The 25419-nt window shown below is 35.8% G+C and overlaps 1 protein-coding gene across 1 annotated transcript in view; it reads right to left on the reverse strand.

Annotated features, from left to right (window-relative positions):
• LOC121371103 (polypeptide N-acetylgalactosaminyltransferase 2-like) overlaps positions 1-25095 on the reverse strand; it is a 69007-nt gene extending 43912 nt beyond the window's left edge. Inside the window, exon 1 of the mRNA XM_041496755.1 lies at positions 24976-25095. Within this exon, the coding sequence (XP_041352689.1) occupies positions 24976-25068 (93 nt within the window). The 5' untranslated portion in view covers positions 25069-25095. The remainder of the gene's footprint in view (positions 1-24975) is intronic.
• Between the last annotated feature and the right edge of the window lie 324 nt (positions 25096-25419).

Raw genomic sequence — 25419 nt, forward strand, 5'->3', positions numbered from 1 at the left:
CACCCTGGAAATGAAAGACTACCAACTGTGGCTACATAGATTTCTCCTCTCATACCATAGATGTTTATTTAAGATGTGTTTAATTAAACTTGTGTCTTAGACAAAATATAACATGTACATGTGGCTATGACCTGTATTTAGTATATATTAATAAACATGCACAGCTGTTCAGGAAAGTCACATGTGACTAGGGGACAAATACCTTTCATAAATCCAGCCTTTAATGATTAACAACGTGCCAGTTATCCCAAAGCTATATGAGCCTATAGTGTTATATGTTGCGTTTGTACTGAAAAGGTATGTATTGTCCTGTCTGTGGGAAAGTGCATATAAAAGATCCTTTGCTACAAATAGAAAAATGTAGCAGGTTTCGTCTGAAGACTACATGTATGTCAGAATGATCAAATGTTTGACATCCTGTAGCCAAGGATTAATAAATTATATTGCTCTAGTGGTGTCATTGAACAAAACAAACATTTTGTGCTGAAAAAACTCATACACGTACAGAAATATGTGCTGTGAATGCACATGTACATACATGAGAAAGGGCTGTCTAAAATTATTATTTTCTTTTATTACATACCTACATATACATGTATACAATCAGGATTTGTCACAGCAAATGTTTAGGTATGTTTGAAGTAATTAACAAACCTTCTCCTACAAGATGAAGAAGTATTCTCTTGTTTTTATAACAAATTACTACTTTACATCAAAGACGTTCATAAAGAAATTAAACAACAGAGGAACATTTATACCAGTCAAACTCGTGTTTTGGAAAGGTGCCATTCTCAGTGGCAAATATTCACGTTACCAAGTCGTATTCTGCAGATGACTTTAGAAACATATTAATGTTGTCCTTTCATGCCAAACATGAATCAAACTGCTCTTTAAGTACTATTGGTTTACTCATCAGAATGATTTCAGGAAAAATCTATAATTCCTGGAATTTTCAGGAATTACACATATTTCTTGAGTGAATCAGACATTACATATATTTGCTGAAATTTTTAGGAACTATAAATATTTCCTGATAATACATATTTCCTGTAACATTATAAACTAAATCAACCGGCGATTAACAACGACAATTGGCAATGTCATGGAGATTTCTGCAACATTTATTTTGCCATGGAACTTTCAGTTTTCTATTTCACTTTTTTAAATTAATTATTTATTTTTTGAAAAAATTTCAAATTAAACTTTATTACACATTAACAACAAAACTACTATTCTAGCGTATTTTCTGTTGTGGCCATTTTGTTAACGGCCAGGCTTGTAAATGGACAGCCCTTAGAACACAATGTGCCGATGTGTCTTCAGAGCTGACCAAGTCTCTAAGACACTCTGAAACGTGTCAAGGAGTGTGACACAAGAATAAACAACAAAGTTTATTTTTAGTCTTTAAATATTGTCATGTAAATAAGAGAAAATCTCAAAAACTGACACTTCTGATCCAAGTAAAAAAAATATTTTCAGTGAAGTCAACATCAGTGACACGTTTTGTTTTTTTGAAGATAAAACCCACTCCAGAATATTCAACCACAGATGCAGTGCAACAAATAAAAACAAAATCTAGAAAATGATATACTACCAACAATTTGTAAAAAAATAATCGAATCTATCACTGCTGTGAGGTAGAGATACGGCAATTCCAACCCGAGGGACAAAATGTTTACCGAGGCCCTTACAAAAACATTTTGTCCTGAGGGTTGGAATTGCCGTATCTATACCTCACAACGCTGATTGATTCTTTTCCTTGCCCATTTAATTACAGTAACAAAACATTAATTTTGTAAGCTACGGTCTGTTTATTGTAGAATGATTCATAAACATTTCACCTACAAACTCTTTTAATCATACGCAGAAAAATATAGTGCATATTATGCAACGACATAAAAATGTAACAACTTGCAATAAATATAAAGTTGAAAATAATAATTTGTTTAAAATTTTTTTAAACAATGATACAATGTTAAATGGCAAACAGAATTGTGAAAAACATAAGTTATGACGTCAATCGTCATAAAACATGAGTTATGACGTCATGCTTATGTAGAAATCGGCTAGCCCTCGGGTCAGACAGATTTATCTAGCCCTAGGGTCAGACATATTTTTCTAGCATGGTGCAAAAGCCGGATAATCCTGTACAGTGGGCAAGAAATACCAGTCTATATTAGAGTTAAAAAAAAAGTTATTTACAATAAATATCTGTTAAACATCAGTTACAAACAGCAAAAATTACCGATATATTAATTGTTTGGTAATGCTGGGCTAACAAGATGCATACAAACCACCCACCCACCAAAACCCTTTGCTTAACAAAAAGACTTTCCTGAGTGTACTGCTATTTAAATGTTCTGACTAACAGAGACTATAAAATGACTAAATTTACATATTAAATACATCCTCATGTTTAGAATAAATTTGTCTGTATATATTCCAGGATCATTCCACCATTTATAGTTGCTTAAACCTATTTTTTTTGTCGATATATAATTTTATGTACAGTACTTAATTATTGGCAGGTAAAATCCAGTCTGGGCTACTACAGTGAAACCCCTCTAAACCAGACACCCATGGTACCAAATAAAATGTCTGGTATTCAGAGGTGTCTGGTTTGTGGGGGTTCGCTGTATTTGTTGTATTTTACTTGTTATTTAAAATAGGAAAAGTGTTTAAAAGGAAAACAAATTCAACAAAACAGGAAGACAGTGTCGATCTTTGAAATAAATCATGAGATATGTTTGTCAAGTAACATATTAGTGAAGGACGTTTAATCACATTTATTATTTAAAAACACCTAACCCAAAGCCTGACCGAGCTTATCTCAACAACATTTATGACAAAGCTGCTAATAAACACAAAGCATATGTGTACATATGCAAACAACTTTTTTCATACTATGGAATTTACTACAAGTTATTTATTTCTGAGCCAATCAATTTGTAAACTGCACACAAAAATAGTATATATTTCTTTTTTATTTCCAAAACACTGTTAATTTTGTTCTTATGTCAAACCAAACTGAAGTTATTTATTATTTATTTTTTTATAGAATGATGTAAAGGACTACAAATATCAAAGCTGTCAACTGATCTGTAATTGCCTAATTGTTATTTGCCAACTGTAAAGGTGATAACCTTGTCGGCTAACCCAAGCATGCGCATATTACACTACCCGAGTTCGCAGTCAGTTAATCTGGCTGAAGTGATATTCAGAGCAATTAGTGGTGCCATACTACTGATTAATGACGGTCTAATCATCTGTTTTTCAGAAGTATAATTTACAATAAATAAACACTTTGGGACTTAATTATTTGTCCGGTGTTCAGTTTATAGAGGCTTCTGGTTTAAAGAGATAAACTTTATTGTTAAAAGATGTGAAAATCACAGGACCATGGAAAATGTCTGGGTTAGAGAGAGTCCAGTTTTGAGGGGTTTTACTGTATTAGGATGACCAAACACATTTTGAATTATACTCTAAAAAAGATAATTTTTAGTTGTGAAACGGCGATGTTTGTCGGAAATGTGTTACAATGGTAGCATACTCAGGACAGGCTCTTTAATGTAAACTTATCAGTAAAGTAGTAAAATATTTTAAGGCTGTAGGAACATGGGGGATGAAAATATGTCGGGGAGGGATTTGTCAAGGAATATTTGTTCAACAACACTTCAACACACTTTGACCGACTATTTAGTGTCTTAACATAAAGATAAAGATCTGGTTTGTGCCCCACCCCTACCACATGTGATTGTGCCCAACCACTTCAGATATCATTCCTATAGGCTTATGTTAAACATATCTTTTACATCGAAATATATCTGGATGAATGCAACATTTTCAGACCTGTACATAGGAAATGGCATAAACTCCATACTTGAGGACCACATAATAACAAAAATGTCCTTGTCTATAGAAAAATAACCTTTAAGAGAAGAGATTTGTAATCTAACCAGGGCTGCAGAAGTACTCATCCGTTTGCCAAATGTGAGTAAAAATTCTGACAGACAAGTTAAATACAACCACCAGTCCGATGGGCGATCTATCTTTTTCTGGCTGACTGTAATTTTATTTTTAATATATATTTTTAGTTTTTTCATAGAATCCACGGTGTGTTCTGTTAAAAAACTTTCGGGATGTCACTTGAGTTTTGTAAATCTATATAAAAGAAATGTGAAAAGCTTATTATTTACCAGAATATTAATTTTTTTATTGATTTGTCAGTCAAGGTTTGAGTCCTGATTTCGTTTGCTATATAATAGAGATCACTTGCCAAGTGTCCTTAATTTTGTTTTGTCATTAAAAAAAAATATATATATATATATATATATATCATTTGAAGTGAAGACATAGTATATTATAACATTGTTAAACAATAATATATTCTATAGGCTGACGGACTAGTAAAACGTCTGGCGGACTAATAAAGTTTAGTTGGTTCTGGTCTAGCGAGCTAGTGAAATATTTTCCATTTCTGCACCCCTGCTAACACAATGTAAAAAAAAATTCCAAGATGCTAGTAAACCTTGTTTGAGGCTATTCAAAGATAAAAGTTCTTTCTCCCCATCCCTCAAAAGAAAATCTAGAAGAAAAAAAATAATCATGGAACATGCTGTTCCTATAAACTGTAACATGTGCCTGCTATCAGATTACCAGGTATGAGAAGTCTCCTCAACACATTATCTGTTCACACAGTGCCACGTACTACAGAAACAATAACACAGAGTTTTACTGATAAGAAACATTATTTAGAACTCTTCCTCAAAACAATAGTCTGAAGTGATGTTAGTGTACCAGTATTATTAAAAAAGATAAATATTAATATTAAACAGAAAAGTTCATGATTCTCTTTCACTGATGTATTGCAAATCTGTAACCCTGGAATTAATTTTATTTCTGTAGACTAGCTACATGCAGGTTCCCATTGCTGAATATTTAATCAAAAGCAGTAAAACAAGGTGTGACAGGGAAATAAAAGCAGAACTGATCTCTGACAAAAGCTAAAAACTATAAAGGCAATATTTCAGCAGTTTAAATTAAATCCAGTCTACACTATGAAAATGACTTTATAATAAAAAAAAAAACAAGAAACAAAAATGGACAACAAAAACGGGCAGAAATCGGAGAAAAACCACATCCCTGGTCACAATGAAACTATTCTCTTATATTTACTGAGCTTGCTGGATATGGAGCCATATTATTACAGAATATTCTCAATGTAATTGGCTGGTAGTAATAATACAAGTATTTAACAAATATATATATCTACATTTTAATATCTTTTTCTACAAACCGAAGTGGGGTCGACACATATAAAAATAAGATGGTTAGAAATCAACTGTAAAGGATGTTAATATTTTGTTCTAGAAAAAAAGGATCTACAAGAGAACAGTTTCATTGTGTGACATTTATCACTTCTCTATAAACTGAATACAGATCTATATCAGGAGTGTCAGAAGCAATTAAAAGTTAGTACGGTCATCAAAGCAATGTACAGGACATAAAATTTGAATTTTTCAGACAACCGATGTCGTTCGTGTGGTTTTAGTGTTAACACGAACAATTTTTCTTCTTCAGTAGTTCAGAATACAAAAGAAAAGGTTAATGAACTTAATAAGCAACGATATTCAAACGATAATCTAAGAGGAGCGATTTTCGTAAATTTTCTCCTATCATAAATACAAAAATACTATTTCTGTGTGCTAGGACTAACTTAAAAGCTACCAGGTGAATAAAAATTAGGTTTGTTTATCCTAATCCGACTGACCCACAAAAATCACCCATGTCAAAATCTTTTTGACCTGTTTCAATTTAGGCTTAAACAATACAGCTTTGCACGTTCGTGCTAAATTTTATGCGCTGAATATATATTGATGATATCTATACTATGCGAGCACCATAGGTAGAGAAAAAACTTTCCTGGCCCAAAACAGCCACTATACCATCAACCGAAAAATATACTCTTAATTGTTTTATTTATTGTATTAATAAATGCATCCAGGATTGTGTTGACGTAGCTAATTAAACTCCTATGTGATCAGTTGGAATTGGTTACAAAACTGCATACATCTTCTATCTCGTATAAATAAAGGTTGGAGCTGATACACACAGAGACCAGAAACAGATGGGCCATGTAGAAATTAATATTGCAACATGATATACAGAGAGTCATAAATGGGATTAAACCTGTTAGATGGAAATTCGGAATAGCAATAAAAACCAGAATACGTGACATTAATAACAATAGGTTTTATTTTTCAGTTATCACTACAAGCTAACCAACAAGTTCTACTTGTTCAGAATATGTAAAGAAGATTGCTGCCCATGGGCAAATATCACAGATCTTCCGATAAAGATGATACTACTAAGAAAGTGTAGTAGTCCCACTGGCCACCTGGTTTTTTGTGTGTGTGTGTTTTGTTTTTCCGTATATGTATTATCACAATACATTGTACATGAGCACTAAGTTAGAAAATGAAAGGAAATAATATTTCATCAGTTATATGATAAGAAAGATTATGTTTCCCTTCTTTGCATTACTTTGACCAAACTGGTTCAATAAACATTGAAGTAAACTTGAAGAAATATATTTGATTAAATAATCATTGGCTATTGGATGTCAAACGTTTGGTAATTTTGACTCGTAGTCGTCAGAGAAAACCTGTTATATTTGTCCTAATGCAGAAAGGGATCTTTTATATGCACTTTCCCACAGACAGGAAAGCACATACCACGGCCTTTGACCAATTGTGGTGCATTGGTTGGATAAATTTGAAAAATGTCATCAGGATTGTCAAATTATTCACAAATGTTCAAACTGATTTAGAAATATGTGAACAAAAAAGCAAATCAGAATTTTATTTTACCAAAATCTTTTAAAAAGTAAGTGGATGGGTCAGTCTCTCTTTCTCTCTCTCTGTGTGTGTGTGTGTGTGTGTGTGTGTGTGTGTGTGTGTGTGTGTGTGTGTGTGATTGTGGATGAGTGAGTGAGTGAGTGAGTGAGTGACTAATAGGATTTCCCAGTAATTTCAAGCAGCAGAGCTGTGTTCAGAACATATGTCTTGACGTGAGATCTCACTAACAATCTGACTAGTTTCCACCTTGTCACATTCATTTAAGTAAAATGACTAACTTATTAATACCACACACCAAAATGAAACTGGTCAGTGTTTGAGAATGCTCATGTCAACTAAGTGCTGGACTGGTGCTGTACACATATTAAGATGAAATGATACCTAGGAGTAGGAGATAGGAAAGAACCCTGCTCATGCGTTAACTGTGAGATGACTGATTGGCCAGGCAGCTGTGTACATGGCTTTCATAATTAACACGAGTAACCAACAGATGGAAAACTCGTCAGGTGCACTGTGTACATGTAGGCTGACACCCGTTTACAAGCAAGCTGCCAACATCAAGGCAAATGTAAATAAACTATACTTAAATGTTTAAAGTGCATCTTTATACAGATTATAATATATTAACAAGCAGCCAAAGATCAGTGGGTCTTTTCATAAACACTTTCTTATAGACAGGACAACACATACCACAGTATTTGATGTATCAGTCATGCAACACTGGTTGAGCAGACTTAATACAATGTAAAAACAAAAAGACCGTAATTGTCCCTACTAAGTTATTATGGGTTTTAATGTTTTCAAATTGGACTTGTGCTTTTATGGGGCCCAGTGATAAAGTGCTTGCTTGATCGGTCGGTCTGGGATTGAGCCCCATCGGTGGGCCCATTGGGCTATTTCTCGTTCCAGCCAGTGCACGACAACGGGTACACCAAAGGCCATGGTATGTGCTATCCTGTCTATGTGATGGTGCATATAAAAGATCCCTTGCTACTAATGGAAAAACTGGCCTCGGTGGTGTTGTGGTTAAGGCATCAGACACAATACTGGAAGATACAGGGTTCGCAGCCTGGTACCGGCTCCCACCCAGAGCGGGTTTTAATGACTCAATCATCACTAACAATTAACAACTAACCCAATGTACTGGACAAACAGCCTAGATAGCTGAGGTGTGTGCCCAGGACAGCGTGCTTGAACCTTAATTGGATATAAGGATGAAAATAAGTTGAATAAAAAAAAAATGGAAAAAAGTAGTGGGTTTCCTCCCTAAGATCATATGTCAAAATTACCAAATGTTTGACATCCAACAGCTGGTGATTAATAAATCAATGTTCTCTAGTGGTGTGGCTAAACAAAACAAACTTTTTTTCATGTGCTTTTACAAATTTTAAACATAAGTTCTCTTACCACCATCTAGCTAAAATTATGTTGAAATATATATATAAATTTCCAAGATTTTAAGGTATGTAATTATACAAACAATTATGAAAACAACTGACAAATTTTATTTTCATTTGGCAAAACAGACAATTTGGCGAACTTTTCTGTTCATCCAGAGTTAGCCCTGTTATACCCTCTGCAGGGAACATTTTGTTTTCAAAATATTCATATGCAATATTTCTAGTCAATTGAAAATTCAGTAGCAATTACTGTTTAATATTTAAAAATTGTATAGTGATCTCTGAAACAAGTGTAGTGAATTGTGACGCGATACTGCATACAATGTTCTCTGCTCCATACACTGGCAGAAACCCTGTTGAGTCCATGCACTGAGGGCGACTGATCCTGATCCCATGACTCATCACACCTCAAGTGAATGCTCCGTCACTGAACTACGTCCAACCCATGTCTTCTAAATGTACAAATCAACTACTCAAGCTGGGGTTCTATGTCATATTCATGAACTGTTGGGCTTTTTGTGTGTGTCAGTTACGTAACTTTAAATTCAGGTGAGCCGCCAATTGGTTATGTGGTGATCCAGTACATTCTAAAAATAAAGCTTACAAACTTCAGGGTCATGAGAACTTTATTCGCTTTGCAAATATAAATTGTGTGTAGCCAAACAATCATTTACCTGGGTGAAAATCACATCAACCAAGTCCTGGTTACCCAGGGTGGGATCTACATATAGCTTAATCGGTAGAGCACTCGCCTGAGGTGCTTTGGTCAAAGGATCGAACCTCCTCAGTGGATCCATTCTTTGATTAGGTTTTTATAGTTCTAACCAGACAAAGGCTGTGGTATGTGCTGTTCCATGCTGTCCTGTCTGTGGGAAAGTGCATATAAAACATCCTTTGCTACTAATGGAAAAAAGTAGTGGGTTTCCTCTGAAGACTATATGTCAGAATTACCAAATGTTTGACATCCAATAGCTGATAATTAATAAATCAATGTGGCATTAAATAAAAAAAACTAACTGTTTTGGTTACCTCAGATTTTAAAATATTGTTCCCTAGAAGTACATTTCACTTCCTAGCTAGTGGTTGTTTTAATTGGACATACACAAGAACAATCAAAATAAATGTTTATGAATATTAGAACTCTTCTCATTTAAAAAAAAAAAAGTAACAAAATCCTTAAACAACCTTTCTTGAGGCTAAAAATTAGCAGTGTCACTTCCGTACCAACTTTATGTTCCTTCTAAGGAAAACAGTGCATATTAAAAAAAGAATTTGCCAGTTATATGTGAAGAGAAATATCCAGTTTGTGTAATGACCGGTGTTGTTGGAGGCAGATTTGACAAGCAAACAGCACCGAGGACAACATTTACACAAGACTTAACCTTAGCATTCCAAGGTAAATCACCAACGTTTGTGCTGTAATTAGCTTGCCGCTTTTGTTATTCATATTTACACTACAGTCAACCAGCCGACATGTAGGCCAGATGTTTGGGAAACGCGGCATCAAAAACACATAGTCAGTATATAAGGATAAGAGATACGGATCACTCAAATTGTATACAAACACAAGTAGCCTGTATTGTCAGGTTTTTATACAGATTTTACTTATAACAGCACTGTACATTTGATGAGGCAAAATATACTGAAAATAATAAAATATTGTTTATACATGTAGTTAATCTATAAGTGTTTATCTCATTACATGCTGGGGAAAGAAAAAAACATAAAGCACCACACACCAGAAATTAAACATAAAATATACTAAAACACAAAAGAAACGCAGGTTCTCATTAAATTGGATATAAAATATTAAAAAAACAAAACGAAATGAAGATTTCAACATTTATTTTGGAGCTACACCAATTCGGCACACATTGGTGTTGGACATTTTTGATTGAATTCCTTTTTGGCTATTGTTTCATGTCATAAAGTAGGGTGGGGGTCCATGTTAAAAATGTGAAAGAGACGACCTGTAGCATTGTCAAAGTCAGTATCGCGTGTGACCACCCTGGGCATTCAAACAGGCAGTGCAACGTCTCCTCATTGAGTTGACAAGCCGTTGAAAGAATGCCTGAGGGAGTGAGTTCCATTCATGGACCAATGCTGCCTCCAGCGCCTGCATATTCTGAGGTTGTCCGCGAGCCTGAAGGCGACGTCCGATTTCATCCCAGACGTGTTCGATAGGCGCCATGTCCGGTGATAAGGCTGGCCACGGCAACGTTGGGATGTTGTGCTGAGCCAGCAACGCCTGTGTTGCCCTGGCAGTGTGCGGCCTGGCATTGTCTTGCTGCAGCAAGCGCACACGTGGGTGAGCGGCAAAGAAGGGAACGACGTGATTGTTGATGACGTCATTTTGGTACCCCGTGGCATTAACGCGTTGTCTGAACACATGAAGTTGTGTTCTGTGGTTGAATGAGAACCCACCCCACACCATCACACTACCCCCGCCCCATCGGTCGGCCTGCAGAACGCAGCAGTCGGAGTAACGTTCATGTCGACGTCGCCATACTCGGATTCGGCCATCAGCGTTGGAAACATTGTAACGGCTCTCATCAGTAAACAGAACTTGTTGCCACTGGCCACGTCGCCATCTTTGATGTTGTTGCACCCACTGTTGACGTTGTTGGCGGTGCCGAGGGGTCAATATTGGTCCCACATAAGGACGGCGGTTACGGAGTCCTGCTGCCCTCAGACGGCGTCGGACGGTATCGGCGGACACTGGACCACGCACCTGGTGAGCACCTGCTGGCAGCATCCGATTCCTAAGGTGGGTCACCCGGATGTACCGGTCTAGGGCTGCGGTTGTCACCCTCGGGCGGCCGGTGCGTGGTCGATCGTTCACAGATCCAGTGATTTGGTGACGTTGAGAAAGGCGTGCGATTGTCGAAACATGACATCCCAATTGTCTGGCTACAGCAGTACGGGTCTGTCCGGCTTGCAACATCCCGATGGCCATCCCTCGCTGGAGTTGCGTCAGTCGCGGCATTTTTAAAATGTGATTCTGTTGTCTGTCACTACTCAAATTGAATTTATGCGATTAAATCCAGGTGTGTAGGCTTTATAAGCATTTCAATGAGTGTGTTTGCACTGGATTCATGATACGGATGATCCAGCACGTGCAAACAACGTGTTTTGAGAATTCGTGACGTCACACAGGTAATGAAATTGACACGCAGGTGGGACTGCGGTGTGGGTGTGTGCCATGTCCTTTAACACAGTTGAGGTTCAATTCCACCAAAGATACTGCTTTACAAAGTGCAATTCTTTCGCATTTTCAGGACCTGCGTTTCTTTTGCGTTTTAGTATATGAAAAAAATTAATGTTGGCACTAAACGATGCCAAGTTGATGCCATCACTGGGGACAATATTTCGAAATCTGAGGTACCGTAACTGGAAGTTGGTTCACATGGTTTTTACCTAGGTAACAAATTGTTCAGTTACTTGAATTATATTTGCGTAACCTGTGGGTTACCTGAAAGTTACGTTAAAATTATATTAAAAATACATAATTTTTAGCGCAAACATAAAGTTAAAATAAATTACAAAATTAAATGTTTTATAAAACAGTTTCTTTAATGCTTGCAAATCGAAAGAAGTGACTTGTAGATGTTTTTCGTACATCGTAGCATTGTAGATTTATTATTATTATTATTATTATTCGATCACCACTTGTCATCGGGATCGTAAAGTAATTTTTAGTTGCCCGAATCTAAAAGAAGAAAGTTTTATTTAATGTCGCACTTAACATTTTATTTACGGTTATATGGCATCAGACATATGGTTAAGGACCACACAGATTTTGAGCTGAAACCCACTGTCGCCACTACATGGACTACCCTTTCCGATTAGCAGCAAGGGATCTTTTATTTGTGCTTCCCACAGGCAGGATAGCACAAACCATGGCCTTTGTTGAACCAGTTATGAATCACTGGTCGGTGCAAGTGGTTTACACCTACCCATTGTGCCTTGCGGAACACTCACTCAAAGTTTGGAGTTGATATCTGAATTAAAAATCCCATGCCTCGACTGGGATCCGAACCCAGTACCTACCAACCTATAGACCGATGGCCTAACCACTACGCCACCGAGGCCGGTCTATTGTAAAAGGACTAAATATCAGTCCCAGTACTGAAACAAATCGATACATTTGGAGGGAAAATGCCCATAAAAAGAAAGACCACAATTTTACATTGATATTTTACAGTGGCGATGTTAGCAGTTACTTTCACTTTATCGATGGTACATCTATACTATAGTGACGTTCCAAATGTTTGTTATTTAAAGCTCATTATGCAATATTAGTATTTTTCAACTTTTGTGACACTTTTGGATTCTTGTTTATGTTAAAACTGTTTTCAATGTTTGTAAAATTATAGGCAATCCAATATTATGTCTATATATATCCTTCAGAGATAAAATATCAGCAGATAATTTAGCTGTCCCTAGCGGTCCATGCACATTTCTTTAAAACTTTTTGTTCGTCTCTATACTGAGCATTTAGTTTAGACTGGTCGCAAGTTACAATCGTTGCAATATACCATTGTCTACTGATTTGCTACACATCAAGTATCTAAAAATCAGTCTAAAACATTTGTCGGAATACTAAGCTTAGTAGTATGTCTGCATGAATAAACTTTCTGCAACCGTGAAGGCTGCAAGTTTTAATTTCTGAACGTCTACAGGTCACGACGTAACCAATTTGCGGTTCGTGTAAATTTAATTTTGCGTAACCGACACTCATAACAGAATGGCGGTTCGTGTAAAATATTGTGCCCTGCATCGAATGAATGAATGAATGAATGAATGAATAAATGCACGAATGCATACAGTGCTCACCCATTTGCTAAGTTTTATACAAAGTGGCTACAACATTTAGTGTTTGGCTAATAAAAAGCTCTTTAAATTTGCTACTTTTTAATAATTTTCAAAGAAATGCTGTACGTAAGTGAAAATGGGCAAAAATAAAATTCTTTCCAGCATGAGCCCTGGAATGAATGAATAAATGAAATCAATGAAGTACGATCGATCACAGAATTCACCAGTGAACACGTTAAGTTTTTCCCAGCTGTAACCAGAACCTGCAACTGATGCCGTAAGTGTTACAACAGATTTACCCTTTCTCTATACCAAGTGTCACAATAATGAATTATCAAAATATTATTTATGTTCAGAACATATGGTTAAGAACCACACAGATAATGAGAGAGGAAACCTGCTGCCACCACTCCTTTGACTATACTTTTCAATTAGCAGCAAGCGATCTTTTATATGCACCATTCCAGGATAATACTAACCATAGCTTTTGTTACACCAGTTTTGGAGCACTGATTGGAACGAGAAATAGCCCAATGAGCCCACTGGTGAAGATCTATCTTAAAATGATCACACATTACATGAGCACTTTATCACTGGTAAAAGGAAAAAAATATTAAAAACATGTTAAACAATGGTTATTCTAGGGGCGGGATTTAGCTCAGTCAGTTGAGTGCTCGCTTAAGGTGCTTGTGTCGGTGTCGGCCCGGGATGTAGAAAATCCTATTTTGTGTAGTACCGGTTTGCCGAATTATGAATGTCCCGGGAAGTAGAAGGAACTAATTGGTTTACATGTTCTGAATTGCAGTGTGAGCCGTGTTTTCTTTACCAACGAAACGAGAAGCGTTTATAGTCTAGCATTACTGTTCGGGGTAGCAATTGAGCAGGCACTTAATTGTGTGTGTTTTCTATTCTTTTATTGTTATTTCTTCTTTTTGTTTTGTTTTATTTTGCTCGTATTGGTCTCTACTGTTTTAAAGGATTACTGTCCTGGGTAGTATTTTATATCTACTCACAACTCTGTACGCACTGTATTCCCCACCACACGATTGAGAGACTGTTTTTTGTTGTTGTTTTTTTCCATTAAACTCAGTGTATTTGGCGTTATACACGCAAAAAGTAGGACTAGCATCAGAATATATTGAACACGATGATGTACAAAAGGTGGTAAGGCGTGCTTCAGCCCTTCCGATGGTTCCGTTGGACAAAGTTGAGGACATTTGGGCTGACACAATTGCTGACAGTTCCCAGAATGAACAGGTAACATTACTGATGGACTATGTCACTAACACCTGGATAGAAGGGCCATGGACTCCAGAAATGTGGAACCACTTTGGCAATGACAGCCACCGGACAAATAACCATTTGAAAGGATGGCACTATAAAATAAATCAAATTGTCCAGAAGAGTCATCCGAACATATTTGAGGTGGTAGGTCTTTTGAAACGTGAGCAGTCTACAGTGGAAGTTAACCTACAGCAGTTAGATAGTCACTGGCGAGCTCCGGCACGAAAACGAAAATACTGCACTATCTAAAATGAATCGTAGAACTGAATTATGGAAACAATTAATGTGTTACTGAAGTTTAAATAAAAATGTTATGCTACTTTTGAATTGGATAGTTTGTTGTATTAACAATTAAAAATTAACAAACAGACACTGTCTGAGACAGACATAGATACAGAGACAGACACACAGATGACAGACGGACAGACAGACATATTTACACCAGAGCCGTTAAAACTTAGGTTGGAGCCTATATTATTGTGTATCATTTTAAAATTTATTTTATTTTATTTATTTGTAATACCTACAACATAACCAGTGACACGAATTCTTAGTGCTAATAACTGCACTGTGGTACAAAATTAGTTTGTTGTTACCTTTTGACTGCACACACCGTCAACCAGGTAAAAGGGCAATTAATGAGTACCGGGATTAAGACAAATCCTAATTAGTACACATCAACAAGTCCCGCGACGTAGAATTCATTTTAGGACCATTTATACAAGTTTATCTACTTCCCGGGCCATAACCCTTGTCACAGGATCGAACCACCTCAGTGGATCCGTTCAACTGATTGGGTTTTTTCTCATTCCAACCACCTGGTCAAAGGCTGTGGTATGTCTTTTCCTGTCTGTGGGAAAGTGCATATAAAAGATCCCTTTCTGCATTAAGAAAAATATAGTGGGTTTCCTCTGTTGACTACGAGTCAGCATTACCAAATGTTTGACATCCAATAGCTGATGATTAATTAATCAATGTGCTCTAGTGGTGTCGTTAAACAAAACAATTTTTTTGGGGGTTATTCTATCACTCAGTCTAGAGAAGAAACCCATTTGTACCTGAAACTACACCTTTGCACTGTTTGCAGATGCTGAATCTGGGGTGCTGAACATGGTAATTAGAGGTGTTTGAAAAAACTGACTTTTATGTCATTTATTTTTGACGTCAGCAAAAAGAAAGAAAAAATGTGTATCCATTGATACCCTCCTCTGGATCCATGCATGCCTTTGTGTTCAGGTGGCATGAGACAAAAAAAATATAAGGGTCATTCAATCCCACAACCCAAGTACCTGAAGTAAGAACTCTACCCACTGAGCTAAACACAGCACATTGAATAACTGAAGATTCTTGGCTTACACATTGTAACACATGGGGTTGTGATAAGAAACCAAACCTCTCTATATAACCTACATGTACGACATGGATACTAGCACAACAAGATAAGCATTTAAACAGATAAGCATTTAAAAAAACATTTTGTTACATACTATGATAGGTGTTTAATGACTGATTATATTTAGAATATGCATACATGGAATTTCCTTTTAATGTACGATGGTACTCTTTTCTTAAAACACCCATGTACTCTGGTTATATGCTATATATATACCTAAAATATTGTAATATTTATTTCAGTACTTTTTATATCATAAATCTAAAAAAATTATGGAATCGTCAAAAAATCTACCATTATATTTTAAATTCATATACCTTGCCAACCAAACCACTATACCCTAGCTGCCCTCAAAGTTGAATGAATTACCCATCCAGAAGAAACACTCGTTACTGTAAACACACTTTAAAAACCCTCATTATATTATTATGTCAACATATTCCATTTCAGGGTTTATCATATCGTTTTACTAAAATGAAACAGTTTCTACATTTCTATTATGATAGTACTTCACAGGACATGGAAGACAGAACCTATCACAAGAACTGTTTGTTCAGTTCTATCAGTGACCAACTACCCTATTTGTACGAGGCCTAAACCTAATTTGGTAAGCATGGTTCGAAATGGAAAAAGCAAAATTGTCAAAACACCGATATGACACTCAAACATAATTGACAATGTGATGAACATAAGGCCATTACAATAATTTCAATGATGTCAACAGCAACCAAATGTAAATGGCCACAGGCTAGATATACATGTTACCTGTTTGATGTGGTGTTTATTGACAAATCTTCATTTGACTCGATACAAAAGAAAAGACACTGCCTCCAGGTAAAACTGGTATTGCCTCTTATCAGTGGCCAGCAATGCCCCAATTCCTGTGTTATCTGAACACATCTAACAAACAGAATACAGGTAGCAAGTGCTATAATAAATAGCATCTCACCAGGTCAAAGTTTGAAGTGACATCCAGCTTTAAGGAAAGGAACATTTGCTTGACAATACCTCAGCCCATTTTTAACTATGGCTGTTTGGTGTCCAATATAACTTTATTAAGACTGTTATTAAGAGAATGATTGTGGTATAGAAAAATATAAAAAAATTTTTTATAGAAAACTTGCCCCTTAGTATCTGGTACAAAAAGTTGGTACCATGTACAAGCTGACTCATCTTTTATGTAGCTGAACCAGAAATATTGTCTGTCTAATATATCTTTAAAGATTTTTTAAAGTGATCCTCTAATGTGGGATAACATTTTCTGTTCTTTTTATTTTTATCTTCTTCTAATGAATCCATCACACTGGTATTGCTAGCTGATAAAGTAGTTTTGTTTTTGTTAAAGTAGAGTATATATTTGGCACCCAAGATAAATAATTTTAGTGATGAACAACACTACCACTTGCGTTGTTTTTATAAGGGATAATATCCCTTTCAAAATAAAAAGTTTCTAATATTTTACCAGAAACTGCTGAATAAACAAATGACAGTAAGTAAAAATCATCAACTAAATATCGACAAACAAAATATTAGACAAGAGTCAGTGAACATACAAGACAGAATGACCATTCTGATCACCTGCCAAATTTGGTGCCAAATAAGTGTTTTATCAACCGGAGATCCCCGAAACATTAAAAATAAAATGTTTTCATTGCTCAAATAAAATATAACTTTTATTGTGTGTATTAAACAGACAAATGAATACTGGTGTGGAATACAATAGAGGCTGTTAAAAATACTGTTAAATTACATAATAGTAACAAAGTAAGCTACTGAAGTTTTTATCTGTTGCATTTCCGTACACACGTGTACTGTGGCTTTTTTCATTTGATGTCCAGCATGTAGACTGATCGATTCTTTTTTTCAGTGTGTGAAAAAAGTGAGGGGGAGAGACACAGTGCCCCCCTAAAATGGAGCAGTGAGAATATGCCATGGCTTTTGATGTATGTTATTTAAAAACGAAATCCACCAATCGATCATATGACCCATCACACCTCAGGCCCAAATAAAGCATTACATACTGCCATTGGTGAAATATGAAATACATAACATGACCTGGGGTCCTTTTAATGTCTGTATTCGGTGTAGTCTAGTACTAGTATCAGTGTATCAGGTGCAGGATAAAAAAAAAAGTTACATTTTTATTTTATTCACCACTAGAACACATTAATATATTAATCATCGGCCACTGAATATCAAATATTTGGTAATTCTAACACTGAAATCTCACTACATTTTTTTCCATTAGCATCAAGAAATCTTTTATATGCACTTTCCCACATACCAGACAGCACATACCATGGCCTTTGATACATGTGTCGTGGGGCACTCGTTGGATATTTTTTTTTATCAAATAATGCGTCCACTGAGGGGATTTGATCCTTTGATCCAAGCACTTCAGGTGAGTGCTCTATGGACAGAGCTAGATCTACTCAAATCAACAGATCTTTTTAATGTGGAACCACAGTAGTCAAGGTCAATTACTATGGCATGTACATTCAATATATATAAACAAATTAGTTTATTTCCTTCGATGCATTCTAATTCTAAGGGCAAGATGTAGTCCAGGGCTTTGTTCCATAAAGTGATCTTAGCGCTAAGATCCCCTTAAATCCATAACTAACTCATGCATTTAAGGTGATCTTAATGCTAAGTAAGTTAGTAGTATTTCTACGACCGACTTCGTGAAATGGAGTAAATGCACACGTAGACGTAGACATACGACAGGTGTAAGTTTTACACGTAAACGTAAATTTATGATGTTTAGTGAAATAGGCTACTGGCTTTAAAAGTTAGGTGATAAACATGTCCAAAATTTGTATGCACAAAATAATCAGGCCCAAATTAAAGGAGGACAATTAAGGCATTTGGCCTGGTATGCATATTCAACGATATATAATGCATATTATTGCTTAATATCAACACGTATAATCGTATAGTTAATTAATAAAATGGTTAAATGTGACGACTATTATATTTAACGGGCACAGCCATTTTGTACCATCTCAGTGAGTACGCCTTCTGGCGAGCTGGTGGTTATGTAATACTTAACGCAACGCGTCATGTCAGGAATGAGCCTTAGAACTAGAGAAACACAATCTACCTGGTTTTTGTGGCATGATAAATAGTCATACATTGCAATGTTCTGTAATAATACACATCCCAGTAAGCCAGCAATAAGTATATCCAGCACTATATATATATTATTTTTCAATACAAAATAAAATACCATTGTCAAAGTGGCTACACAACAAGTCGAAATAATTAACAATGTTTTGCCCATGCATTAACCTATGTACTGAAATGATACACGGAGTGTTTTCTTAGTTAATTGGTCTATACTGTTAGTTGCTTCTACCTGTGATTCCTGATTGGCAGGTGTGTATTTGATTGGTAACCAGATGAGCCAATTAATTGATGCTGTCTAGACATAAAAATACATACCGGTATTGTGGAATATTACCTGTCGCCCCTAAAATTGTAATGGACATGGTTTATTACTGTAAATAGTTCTGTGAAACTATTGATTAAGTAGACTTTTCCATCTAAAACCACAGAACTGACCAATTATGTAGACCCAAAAAAAAGAAAATTATCACTTGGGTATCGTGGGTTGTTGTTTTTGCTCCAATGTAGCATATCAATAGGCGTAATAGTGTACATTTTTCCTTTGGATTATTAAACAGAGAAAAATACTATAACCCCATTTTGTTCCGTTAATGCAACTTGAAATATATTTAGTTAAATAGTTTATTATATTATTACATCATTTATGCTGTTTTACAAGTCAGGTTGATCAAAGAGAAGCGCCTTGTCGAAAATTACTGCTTTTGTTTACACTGTACATACAGGAGATGGTCAGGAGCTGACGTCACTTCACCCCAAGCTATCCCACCGGACGTCACAAAAACGAAACAAAATGGCTGCCCCCAGTTAGCAGGAATAATCATGGTTTTTTATTAACTCTAAAATTACGTGTTTTTCATTTGTTAAAGTGTCAGTATGTGTTGGTGGTCCGGGTATGCATCTTTCCAACACATAAGGCTCTTGTTTGAGTTGACCCTACCTTTAAGTAAAAACATGCTGAGCTCAAAACACTGCACCTCACAATCACTGAAATGTTAAGCTTTAATTTGATTAAAATAACCTGAAATGCATTTCTGGACAATTACAACTCTTCAGCAGCTGTTAATTTTATTAACATTACTCCACTAAAACACCTTACTGTGCTCAGAACAGACAAAAAACCCATTGTGCCAAACTAAGTGAAATCTAAAGTCCTGTACTCATCTATATCTAAAATGAATAGTTGACTGAAAGGTTGCATGTACCAGCTTTAACCACAACACATCAGTGGTGTAGAAAGGTGTCAAACAGGGGGGTGGGGTGGGGGTGGGGTGGGGGCACACTTTTACACTATTATAAAGCAAAATATCTGAAAAGTGGGGGGGGGGGGGGGGGCACATGTACATTACATGTACTTTGTTGTCTATGGGATTTTATTTAGTGGTATGCATCCTTAACCAACAACTACTAACACAGTATTTGCCATGAGCAAAATACTATTACGCTATGATCGCTCACCTGAATTGGTTCTAGGGGAGCAATTCATTACACACTGAACCTATTAACTTTGTGCTCCAAGTACATGCAGACCTCTGTTTCACCATTATGAATTTTGCTCTGGGCTATAGACTGCCATAAATTAATAACATCCAAATATTAAAACATTTTAATAGAAATTTACATACCAGTCTTCACTTTTCACCATTATCATAATGGGAACAGTTAATAATGCTATTAATGGGAAACTCAAATCTTTAAAATTATAATTATGGTAATCAGTCTTAATCTTAGTTAAAATCTATGTTAAAGAGACATTCCTGAGTTTGCTGCAATTTTTAAGATATTATCGTCTAACAGACTTTTTAACAATTGTACTTACATATCAAATATATTTTTCTGCACAATATATTCGAGGCTGTATATTAAACATGTTTCTGATCGTTCTAATATCTGTACTAGGTTAAATTTAATTTTATTTCCTAAAACAATTTTTTTCATACGTATGAAATTATTTGCAGAAAAAATCCAGTTTGGGCTTCTTACAAATATTAAGACGACCAGAAAAACATTAAATATTGTCACGGGGATCCTATAATACCCGTAACTGAATAAAACACGATTATCCAAATCTCTTTCCTAACTGTATATCTAGTAGATCTCTCTGTATCGGGCAGGCTACTACCCGAGTGGCCAGGCTCTAGGAGTTATCAGAGATAAGATCTGATATAAATATATATATGTAGCACGTTTAGTTCACTAGAAAACACAACAAAACACAATACACTTTGGAATCTATATTAACTCTAATGCTGACAAATGTACTTGCCGCAATAGTTAATTAACAACAACAAAATAATAACAACCCTGAGCTAATCACTTAATTAGTTAATCACTAGGTGTCTAGTTTATACAATATCCTAATCACTTCACCGTGATACAACACACACACATGTGTGATAATTGAGAAACGCTGCCAGGGGAACTTAATTAATAAAGGAATTACAACTCTATTCCTAACTGGTTAATTTTTAATTAACCCTTAAATACTCATTCAGTAACCTTGTAATACAGAATTAATACTGGTACATATCACAATAAAGACAATAACCTACAGTTTACCTAGGTCCTCTAGGATGACCGGCTAAGCTTTATCTTACCAAATACTCGTATAAATATATTAGAACAGTGAAGCCTACAATTTACTTCGTCAGATTACCGGAGACACTGTCTAAAGAATATTGGTATAATACAGTATTAAAATATTTAAAGTCAAATCAATCACATCAAGGTTATACAACAGAGAAGAAATAAATATATTTACCAAGTCCGGTCTGAACTAATATATTTCGTTCAGTTGGACCACGTCCATTCCCCTGGATACTTCCAATGTTTCTCCCCGATATATCTAAAATCCTAGCTATTTATTATAAAATCCCAGACTAGTCCAAAGACAGCGAATATCGCCTGGGGGCACAACGCGGTACCTCACCTATCATGTGATATTTCCACAACTCCCAGAGACGGTATATTTTCTTACAAGCCTGGACTGATCGATGCCTAGTTCGCTAGAGATACCATGGTCGACCGGAGGTATTACGTAACCACTCTCCACATGGCCTCCACACCTGGTCTGGGTGTGTAATGGGACACAGGACTACCACCGTCGCGTGGGGGTATTACGTAACCAAGCTGCACACGGCCCTCTAAAACAATTAACATCACCACAGGCGAAAAGATAAGAGCATGTTCCGTCACAAATATACAGACACTGATATTCTAAATAAGAAAATATATTTAATATGTAAGTTAATCGTAGAAATATTTTATTAGTCGGAAATATCTTACAATATAGCAAACTCAGGAATGTCCCTTTAAATGGCAGACCACCAATGTACAAGGGGGCGGGATGTAGCCCAGTGGTAAAGCGCTCGCACGATGCATGGTTGGTCTGGGATCTATCCCCGTCGGTGGGCCCATTGGGCTATTTCTCGTTCCAGCCAGTGCAATGTACTACCATGTCTATGGGATAGTGCATATAAAAGATCCCTTGCTGCTAATCAAAGAGAGTAGCCCATGAAGTGGCGACAGCGGGTTTCCTCTCTCAATATCTGTGTGGTCCTTAACCATATGTCTGACGCCATATAACCGTAAATAAAATGTGTTGAGTGTGTCGTTAAATAAAGCATTTCTTTCTTTCTTTTTCCAATGTACAATTAATAAAACACATCAGGGTTGAAAATTAACATGAATGAATATTTAATGACACCCCAGCACAAAAATCGGCTATTGGGTGTCACAAATGGTAAGTATATGAAACATAAAAACCATGGTCAGCAGGATGTTAGTGGCCCTTCTCAAATTCAACTAGCCCTCCAATTTAACTGCACAGCGAAAATAAAAACTAGAATTTTCTTTGTTGAATAACAAACATATATAATAATAACCATGTACATGTATATAGTTTGTTTGTGTCAAAAGGAAAACTATGAATTGGCATGTAACCTCATAATGAATAAAGTTAAAATTCATATTAAAAATTTTAAACCCATACCAACCCAAATAACATTTTTGAAAAAAAAAGAAATCCATTATTAAAAAAATATGTCTTTGCAAATTACCATTTAATGATACAGATTAAATATAATTTTTAATACAGGTGTATAGAAAAGTGCTGGAACAGCCAATTTGTGCAGCTTCACTTGCATTGTCCCTGAAGTAATCGATAATGCAGTACAAAGAGACTAAAGCCTTAAAAGTTTGAACTGTGCGTGTTTTAGTAATTTAATCTGGGAGTGGCAGTCCTCTTTATGGTGATGCAAGAGGGAAGAACTCTCCAGTAAAGGATTTCTTTAGGAGTGGCTGTCCTATAGACAAGGCACTAGATAAATATTTATGGAATCATCCACTATTTCGCCAAATACCCATTCGACTGCACTGTGCAGAGATCCGGCCCTGATCTCATATTATGGTTTTGTCGTTTAGATTACCTTGGATGTTCCATCAATTTCCTTGTATCAGAAAATATTTAATCTATGCAGTTTTATATAAAAAAAAATTATAATTTACACCAGAAAAAAAGGTTCTTTCAGATGATATGGGTTTACAATTTAATAAATTAATATGTTTTTTATATGAATTTTATATTTACATGCCAATTAATAGGACTTTTGGAATTAATCCCTGTAGTAATGGACAATTTCATTGTTATTGTGAGTTAAAACTACAAGATAAATTTTGATTTTGTCCCAAAATAAAATACTAGTAAGCTAATTAAATAGGATTAATTTGTACCGTAACATTTAATAATGTCAAAAAGTAGGTCTACTAGATAATTATGGCGTATCCAGTCCATTACAATAAGCCGATGACTTTAAAAAAACACAATTCAAGTGTCTGCAATACGTTTTGAGCTACATTTGTTTACAGCCTCAGACCAAAATCGTAGAAGCTGAGACAGAGTCTGGTCAGTCTGGTGCTGTCAAAATATAGAACATGTTCTATAATATCGTTTACTGTCAGATTTGTTGTTCGCGCTAGCAAAGATGCAGTGTGTTTGTCACATTGATCATTCAGTTCCAGTATGTTTCTTATCTAACTGGTAGTACCATACTTGCCAGACTCTAAAATCGATGATCGATGATAATTATAAACCCTGACACATTAGATCATTCTATACCCTGTACTAGCCTCCATTTTATTTTTTATTTTTTTTTAATAATTCACATTTCCAGTTTGGCTTGATATGAAAAGAAAAGGAAAAGTGTTCTGGCAAAAAATTATTCTATTTTTGTGTATAATTTGTTCAAACATTGATTAAGATATAAATAAAACAGCAATACTCATCCATATTGCAGAATGTCATCTGCTCACAGGGTTAAAAATGATACTTTCTCAAGGTTACTTTTTTAATCATACGTACATACAAAACAGATCTCCAACTAGTAGTTCTAGACAGATTAACAAAAGAACAAGCAAGTACTGTTATTTTAAAACAATATTTTAACACCCATATTAAGCCCCTAAATTTTGTAGGGGGGGGGGGGGTCCCAAAATTCTAAAAAGGGCATAACTGAGTTTACCATACACAAATGATCTCCATATTGGGCAGGAGGGGGGGGGGGGGGGGGGCAGGTGCATGTTGCCCTGGAAATCTCCGATATATAAAAATGCTCACAAACATGTTTTCATGACAATTTAGTGTTGTTTGGCTACTGTTCTGTTTGGAACATTGTGTGTGATACATTTGTGCAGTTAAAAAAAGCACTTCAAACGGATGGGTGGGGGTCATGGGTCCCCGATCTGGATCCGCCAATGCCAAAATTTAACACGCTGCTATAAAAATAAAACATTATTGTTTCCAAAGCACTTTTTCTTTTTAACATGCCAAACCAAACTGGAATCATTACAAAAATAATAAATAAATAATAACTAAATAAATAAAAACTAAAGAAACATAAAGAAAAAAAATGAGAAAGACGAAAAAACCGAAGAAAAAAAAGTGATGAAGAAAATTTGGGGGAAACTTTGGAATAACATTGGTGCCAATCAAACCATATTAGGTTACCTTCCTTTGCACTGTCAATTTTCTTAACGCTAGTTTACTCGTATTCGGTTTGGATAGCACAATAGCATTATTACGTGTTAAGTATATTGAGCTTACCTGATCTTCCGTAACTTTGTACACATAGTAGACAATTCCTACAAGCCAGACCCCTGCAATTAGCAGTAGCAACCGAAACTTTCGCCGAACCATCGGCAGACTTGAAGTGTGTGGCCTAAAACCGACATCCCACGGATCCGGGAGCAGTTATTGTGAATTTGGCGAATCAGTGATTTAATGGGAACGAGACAAATAAGCGCTATACTCCACGACACGACAAACGGCACATACGAATATGGCTATAAGTTATAACTTGTGGGTTGAATACAGTTTTGTATTTATGTAACCTATAACAGTGGTACACCTGAAGTAATAAACTATGTGTAGTAATAGATTAGGTAACACAGTAATTTATGCTACCGATTTATAAACTTTCCTGAATCCAGTAATGTGTTTGCAAGCAGAGAATCCAAATACTATACTGTTTAAAACATTGTGTAGTTT

Source organism: Gigantopelta aegis, chromosome 4, assembly GCF_016097555.1.
Source record: "Gigantopelta aegis isolate Gae_Host chromosome 4, Gae_host_genome, whole genome shotgun sequence".
Lineage (NCBI taxonomy): Eukaryota > Metazoa > Mollusca > Gastropoda > Neomphalida > Peltospiridae > Gigantopelta > Gigantopelta aegis.